Here is an 8681-nt window from a genome sequence, read left to right as displayed (position 1 = left end):
AGAACTTTTGCAGTGATTCTCAGAGTATTATTTTACTCCCAATTCATGAGAACGAGATCTAATTCTATAAGAAGGCATAAAACAGGGGTTAAAAATAAGACCTTGTATGTAGACAGAAATTTGATTCATAATTCCTCATCTTTTAACGTCCTTAGATACTTTCATCTCCAGTTCCTTCTCAGTAGGCAGCCTGATGCGGTATCTGTCATGTCCAATAGGCAAAGAAAATTATGAACTAACTTCCATGTCGAAAAAATCCTGCCAATGTTAATTAGGAAAGAAGAAAAGCAGGCTACCCAGGGATGATGTCTTTGAACACAGCCGACAAGGATAGCAACCCAAGTATAACAATACGATGATGTGCGTCCTTGCAGAAGTGTAACAGCTCCTTGAGAGATTTAATGTTGGACTCAGGATCTGCAAGCAGCGCATCACCAAGCTCTGCAAGTTTACGTTTTTTACTTTCGAATGCCTCTTCTGCCGTAAGCTCTTCTTTCACCTCAGCCTAAAAATAAAAAAATAAATAAACAAAAAGTGCTGAATGACAGTTCAACTCAGTCCCACCGCACACAACTTCCTTGTAAGTAATCGGCCTCATTATAACACATTCAGAATGCAGTAAAGAATTTTCGGGCTTCCAATTTCTAGTTTGATAAGGACAAGTTGAGCTGGAAGGAAATACCAGCACCACCGCTTGGGGGGTATCTTGAGCGGCTTGTGGTTGAGGACTCTCCTTCCCCTGTTTCTTTGCTTCTTTCTTAAGTTTCTTTAGCTTAGCCCTCCTTTCGGCCTTGGTCAGCTTCCCAACGGAACCTTTACCTGCCTCACTACCTCCATCTTCATTTCCAGCATTCTCAGCTTCATCTGATGCCACTTGCAGCACTGCAAACGCCGAAAACAAGTCACGATGTTTCTTCACGCATTATAAAGACAGTAATCCATAGGCATGTGACAGGAGTTGCCATACGAGTGCGATAATAGAGTTTGCCATCTAAGGTCTTGACAGGAAGAGCATCCACGGGGTCAACCTGCACGTCAGCCTTCCCCTTCTCCTTCTGCTGCATAGCAGCCTCCTTCTTCCGCTTCTTCTCATACAAAGCTTCGAGGTCATCTTCTTTTACGCCAGCAGGCCGAGTGAGGAGCCTTTGTGCGACAATTCGACGAGCAAAATCATATCAAATGCAATTAATTGACAGAGCCATTGCCATGCGGAAAGCTACAAATGGGCAGGTGAATACATACTCGCTAATGGTCTGGGTGTCTAATCCGTAGACGAAGCGGGTGTAGCCGCGATTTTTCGTGAAGAATTCCACGTCTTCCTCGGAGGGGACGATTTCTTCCTCGGGGATTTCCGGAGGCAGCTCCGGCGGCAATATGACCTTCTGCTTTACCATGGCGGAAAGCAGCGGGTGAGCGGAGCAGGGGAGCAGCAACAGCAGCCGCGGCAGCTAGCCGGCGGAGAGCAATAGCAGCGGTGGAGGGGAACGACCGATTGAAAGGATGGTCGGGAGAGGAGGCCCGCGGCTTGGATAGGAGAAGCACGGGATTTGGCAGAAGCTGGAGGGCGTCAACTAGGTCTTCGAGCCACAGCCGATTTCAGAGTCTATTCAGGGTTTCTCGAGGGTTTAAAGACAGAAGAAGGAGAAGGGATGGAGCGCCGGCCCAGGTGCCGGTCCGATCCGGGACTTTCGAAAATATTCCAACCGGGCCGGTTCAATTTCGGTTTCTTTTTTTAAAAAAACTTTTTCTCAATGTTTACTGCGTTTGCGTTTGGTTTCAAAGTAAGATTTTAAAATTAAATTTTAATTTTGAAAAAAAATGTATAAATGGAGCCCATCCTTTGACTTTGTATGAGTTATTTTGTTTTGTTCTGAAAAAAGTGGTATAAATGGGGCACACTCTTTGACTTTGTATGAATTATTTTGTTTTGTTGTGAAAAAAGTGGTATAAATGGGATCCACTCTTTAACTTTGTATGAATTATTTTGTTTTGTTGGTGGTGAAATTAGGTTAAAATTGTAATTTTAAAATAATATTTGCAAACCAAACAAGCAAAGTGTTTGTCAAAGTGTGTATAATACACATTCATTACCACACTTTGACCATAATATCAAGATATAAAAATGGAAAAAAAAATTTACTATCGCTCATAAATTCAACTTTTACCAAAAGGGCAAGAAAGAGTGTAAACAAGGTCGAATTTTAGTATTTGAGTAATTCCAAGCCTTGTATGGTTATAGATGATTTCAATCCAAAGACAATTTACAGGTCGATGATATCACGATAGATGGCCCTGTGAAACACTGTTCACACTTCACACTAATTTTTACTAATAAATAAATTAGGAATGACAAATCGTAGCAAATTTCGATCGTGTGGATTGATCCTGAACCGGCAGTGATATGGTTGTCAGTGGTACAATTGTCATTTTATGCAGTGTGCCTAGGTGTCTCGGTAAATGAACAGTTATGGTTTTTCTGCTCTGCTCATATCAAGTGTCCAAATGCAAACTGGCTACTTTATATTTGACAAAACATTTATAAGTCAAGACTGTTTTTTTTATAGTTAAATAGAATTTTATTGAATTACTAAATGATATATGGGATACAAGGGTAACCGTCATTCACACATAGGAAATCAAAATCTGACATGAAGCCAAAATGGCCCAAGTCATGAGCACAATGGTTATCCAAACGAGACATCCAAGAGCAATGCTGACAAGAAAAGCTATCCAGGAGTAACCTAATATCCGAAATAAGTGATCTAATTTCCTAAGGCAATGAACGAGGATTGGAGATGGCCTCCACAAGCAGCAAGACATCACATTCTAACCATATCTTGTCCCAACCTCTATTGACAACAATGGAGAGCGCCTGTAATGCATCCAATGTTTCCGCATAGAAGAGGGAGGGAGCTTCAGCTATGGAGTGCCAAGAGAGAATCCATCTGGTTAAGCTGCAAGTCCCGTGAGACAGGTCTTGTGAGAGCTCTATGCAGCGACAACGTTGATCTTGATGAGATCCCTGTGATGTCAGAAGGCTGGCATGGAAGGGGCAGGGACAGGATTTCTATGGGGCTTAGGAGCCTTCCTGGCCTTGGAATATTCGTGACATGATTATTAAAATCGAGATTCGAATCATAGAATCTTACGATTATATAATTCCAGGGATGGTTAGCGATTCTGATTCCATGACATGAATCGGGAAGGTAGAATCGTGGCTGAATCGTGATTCAAATCGTAGAATTATAGAATCGGATCGATTCTACGATTCTGGTTTCAACTCAAAGTCGTATGCCCCCTCTCTCTCCCTCCTCATCTCTCTCATTGTGTGACAGTATTGCTAATTGGTTCTATTATTTTATAAAAAGTTTGAAACTTGTCTCCTGGTTGTAAGTGATAGGGACCTGGAAAGTTTCTGGAACTATTTCGAATTGGGTTTCGATCGATTCTGATTGCCGTCTGGTTTGAGATGATTTAGGCTAGAATTTTTTCGACTTTTTTAGGTGCAGAGAAAGATGATTCCAAGAAAGGACAGACCAAGAAGAATTAGGAAGGAAAAGCAACTTCACCTACAAGTTCCATGACCACGGTACTATATCAATTTTCATTGGAGGTTATTATAGAGGGAACGCTCTCTTATGAAGGCTAAGCACCATCTGATTTTGACGAACGAAATAGGAAGCAACAAGATTTATCATTTGATGTTTACTTCTACTATTTCTAACATGGGATTTTATGTATATATATAATATACATACAAATATGCTATTTTGTTAACTACAGGTAAAATCTTACGATTCACGATTCGATTTTACGATTTACAATTCCATGACCCTCGACCGATTTTGACAACCTAGATTTGTGATATACAACATAAATCTGGTGAAGAGCAGTTGCAAGATCAAAAGTTTTGCCTGCATATACACAATCATTCCTCAGTTTCCATAGTGTATATAAGACAATGCAACCATATAATGTGAAATCATCAAGGTTAATCCCATTCATCGTAAAGACAGTAGATGGACAAAGAATAAAATTAACAAGAACTTGCGGTGTAGAAAATGGAAAGCAACTATCAAGCAACTTCCATGGTGATTCCCTCCATGCAACTTGAAAGAAAATGCACTCCTTAAAGATATGCTTAAATTCATCGAGGTTGGAATGACAAAGGGGACATGAGTTGTCTCCTTAAGCGAACCATGGGAGGCTTTTAGCAATTCTCCAAACAAGGGGACGTTCATGGATTTTCTTGGACCAAATTATCTTCCATTTGACATCTCGATGCTGGTTGAACCTATGTTTTTTATCGAGAATGTAGAAGGATTTGATAGTATGATCTGCCAATGATGTGGGAGTCCATATTAGCTTATCTTCTTCATCGGAGTAGGGCAAGTGGATGCGGAGGATATTACAAACTGTCTCCTCCTCGAAAAGATTAGTAATGAGAGGGATATTCCAACGTTTTAGGTGAAAGAGCATGAGGTCTCGTACCTTGAGGTCTCATACAGGATCGCGTGTTGAGGAGAATGATTGGCATTAGTGAGCTTAAAAGAGGGTTTATCACCTGCGTTGTGTGACATTGGAAATCGGTATTAATCAAGTTGTGGTCATTGTGACAGAAGATGTGTGGCACAAGAGACTCAATCATCCGTTTCATCGCATTTAAATTTGAGGATTATCCATAGGAGGAATTATCAATAAGGATTGTGAGGCCTGTTGTAAGGTCAAGTAGACTAGATCTCATTATCCAAACAGTATGACTAAAGCAAGTTTCTTATTTCAGTTGGTGCATGTTGATATATGGGGTCCTTATAGAATCTAATCACGTTCTGGGGATCATTACTTTTTAAGTATTGTCGATGAATTTAGTAGAGGCCTATGGGTTTATCTATTATGCGAGAAATCAGAGGCTCGTCAACATTTAATCGACTTCTTCAATCTTATCCATAACCAGTTTGATCGAACTGTGAAAATTATTCGTAACGACAATGGATCGGAATTTGTCTCTAGGTATACAGGAGTTCTTTGCGCAACACGGCATCATCATCAAATTTCTTGTGTAGACACACCTCAGCAAAATGGACTGTCGAGAAGAAGCACTGACATATATTATATGTTGTGCGAGCCTTGCTCATCGGAGGATCACTTCCTATCATGTTTTGGGGAGACTGTATATTAACGATTGCATGCCTCATTAATCTTATCCCGTTGCCGGTACTCGAGGGAAAGAGTCCTTATGAGGTAATGTTTGGAAAATCGCCTGACTACTCACATTTAAGGGTCTTTGGATCTCTATGTTATGCTCAAATTCAGCCTCAACTGAAGGACAAGTTTCAAGAGGGAGCACGAAAATATGCCTTTGTTGGATATTCCTATTGCAAAATGGTATGGCGAGTTTATGGTTTTCGATCACGAAGAATTTTCACTTCATGGGACGTGAAATTTTATGAAGACTTCTTTCTTTTTGCACGGACAGTTTGGCTAGAATATTTCGATTAGGATCAGTTGGGCACTCCATTATTCATACCACATGATGGGCAGGGGGAGCTTGATCAAATTTTCGCTTTTGATGGGCCACATGCCAGCCCAACGCGCAACACAAAAACCTCCAGTCTAGCGTGTGGCCCAAGAGTAAGCAATTTGTCTTGTTGTCCACTTAATGATTGCGACCTGATCATTTCCAGCTCGGTTCGCGTCCCGGCTCACGATCCGAACTCACTTTCTGATCCGCGTCAAGACTCGTCCAGCCCAGCTACATTTGGGCCTGATTACTCTTTAGATCACAGCCCGTTTGAATCTTTAGATCAGCCCAGCCGAGACAAATCATCGAATTTCAGTCCACTGGGTGCTCCTCCTCATGGTCTGAGACGTGCGGACAGACTTCTAAGTCTTTTTGCGCACCTCAAAGACTTTGTTTGTCACACAGTTACACATATTTCTCCATCCCCCCTTTCCTCGAGCTCAATGATTGTCTAAGACTCCTCAGGTACACCATATCCTATACAAAATTTTCTGTCTTATTCCGGTGCTATTGATAAAAATGTCTTGCCAGGTTATCATAGATTCTAATGTTCAACCACAATTCTATCAAGACGTTGTTCGTGACCCTTGTTGGCGGGTGACTATGGATAAGGACTTTCGTGCTCTTGAACTTAATGGTACCTGGGATCCTACTTCCGTATCTCCGAGTAAGAAACCTATCAGATGTAAATGGGTTTACAAGATTAACCGTCGTGCCGATGGATCTGTTGAATGCTATAAGGCACATCTTGTGGCAAAAGGTTTTACACAAGTGGAAGGCGTAGACTTCCATGATACTTTCGCTCTTGTCACAAAATTGGTCACTGTTCGGTGTCTTCTTGCTACTGTGATTGTGAAGTGATGGGAGATTCATCAAATGGATGTGCACAATGCCTTTCTTCATGGCAATCTACATGAAGAAGTCTATATGTCACTTCCGCCAAGTCTCGCTCCTACCTCATCCGAACAAGTTTGCTAACTTCATAAGTCCTTATATGGACTACGTCAGGCTTCTCGAAATTGGTTTTCTAAGTCGGCAGATGCTCTACATGCTTATGGTTTCGAGCAGTAGATGATCTCATTGTTGCTAGGAACTCATTCAGTCATTGTGCTTCTTTCAAGGAGTACCTTACTTCTTGCTTTCGCATTAAGGACTTGGGTGCTTTACGTTATTTTCTCGACATCAAAGTATCTCGCATAGACTCTGATATGTTCCTCTATCAGTGGAAGTATGATCTTGACATTTTATCCAGGTGCGGGATGTTGGGATTACGTCCCTTTGATTTTCCCATGGAGTAGCATCATAATCTTGCGTCCGACTCAAGGGACATGTTCTCAGATCAAAAAATTATTATCGTCTTGTTGGGCGTCTTCTTTATCTTACCATTACGGGATCGAAAATTACTTTTCAGTCTGGATACTTTCACAGTTGGGTAAATTGACCTGGTGGTCCAAAATGTTTTACAAATGTTTCATTATGGTGCAAAAAGTTTTTTTCGCTATATGATAGTACAAAATGTTTCAAAATTGTTTCATGATGGTACAAACCGTCAATTGGCCCTGACGCAGTTAACATTTTGCTAATGTGGCGCGTCCTCTGTGTCACTTTTGTTACGTGGAACCAATCATAGTGCGCCACGTCATTTAAGAGAAAATAAAATTTTAAAAAATCCAAAAAAATACAAAAAATAATTAAAAAAATACAAAAAAGAGTAAAAATTTTCAAAAAAATAAAAAAAATATTTTAAAAATTTGAAAATTATTTTTTAAAAATATAAAATTTTAATTTTTTTAAAAAAATACAAAAAATACAAAAAAGAGTAAAAATTTAGAAAAAAATTATTTTAAAATTTTGAAAATTTTAAAATTATTTTAAAAAATTAAATTTTTAAATTTTTTAAATTTTTTTTTTTTTTTTTTTTTAAATTTTTTTTTTTTTATAACAAATTTAATATTTAATATTAAAATTATTTTAAATTTTAAATTTAAAGTTTAAAATTTATTTTTAAAAGTTTTTAAAATTTTAAAATTTTAAAATTTTTCGGCTACCTCAGCAAGGAGGTGATACGTAGTAGCCATGTCAGCGTCGGCTTGACGGAGTCAAGGTCGAGTTGACGGTTTGTACCATCATGAAACAACTTTGAAACATTTTGTACCATCATGTAGCGAAAAAAACTTTTGGACCATAATGAAATATTTGTAAAATATTTTGGACCACCAGTGCAATTTACCCTTCACAGTTTATACAAGCGCCTTGACAAGCTCATTGGGATGCTACTATGAGGGTGTTACGATTTATCAAGCAATCGCCCAGTCAAGGCATTTTCTTCGTCCGAGCTCATTAGAGCTTTCTACTTTTTGCACTTCTGATGGGGCCAGTTGTCCCCTGACGCGACGCTCTGTCACAGGCTACCTTGTAACTCTTGGAGGCAGTACGATATCATGGAAGTTTCTCGTTCTTCTGCTGAAACCGAGTATAGGGCCATGGTTGCTACGGTTAGCGAAGTTATTTGGTTGCGCAATTTGCTCTCCTCTCTTGGTGTTTCGTTCACTCAACCCACTCAATTGCATTGTGATAATTAGGCCCTCATCACATCGTCACCAATAAGGTCTTTCATGAGCTCACAAAACATATTGAAATTGATTGTCATGTTGTTAGAGATCACATAAAGCCGAATACCATTAACACCGCATATGTCTCCACGAAAAATCAATAGGCAGGCATTTTCACTAAGGCTATGGGTATGGATAGATTCCGTTTTCTACTCTGCAAGATGAGCGTTCTCAATCCTCACGCTCCAACTTGAGTGGGAGTATTATGGTTCAGTTAGCTCTAAAATATTTTGTATATCATGTATTTGTGTATATTATCTACACTTTAGAATAGTATCTCATCTTTCCCGGTTAGTTGGCTAGATTTATGGGATATTTCTTTCATTTTGATGTACACTAGTCCATATAAGGATGCTCATGCCTGTCAATATGATTGACTTGGTCCAGTCATTCAATCATCTTTCTCCCTCGCTTATCTCTCTCTCTCGGTATTGAATAACAATAATGGCAATGATATTTATTACTCCGAAGGGAAAATATATACTAGTGATCATTCTTGTATGTTAAACTACATTACCTTTTCAAGCGACCTTATAAGATCATGCACT

General features: G+C 39.4%; 1 protein-coding gene across 1 annotated transcript; it reads right to left on the bottom strand.

Annotated features, from left to right (window-relative positions):
* Nucleotides 1-116: 116 nt before the first annotated feature.
* On the bottom strand, nt 117-1614 carry LOC116190144 (nucleolar complex-associated protein 3-like). Its single transcript, XM_031519804.1, has 5 exons — nt 1243-1614; nt 968-1143; nt 683-882; nt 297-505; nt 117-202 (listed from the first exon to the last, which is right to left on the bottom strand). Exons 1-5 carry the CDS (start codon nt 1392-1394, stop codon nt 136-138), a joined length of 804 nt encoding a protein of 267 aa, XP_031375664.1. The 5' UTR covers nt 1395-1614; the 3' UTR covers nt 117-135.
* Nucleotides 1615-8681: the final 7067 nt, after the last annotated feature.

Source organism: Punica granatum, unplaced genomic scaffold (genome assembly GCF_007655135.1).
Source record: "Punica granatum isolate Tunisia-2019 unplaced genomic scaffold, ASM765513v2 Contig00327, whole genome shotgun sequence".
Classification (NCBI taxonomy): Eukaryota; Viridiplantae; Streptophyta; class Magnoliopsida; order Myrtales; family Lythraceae; genus Punica; species Punica granatum.
This window is presented reverse-complemented; position numbering and strand designations above follow the sequence as displayed.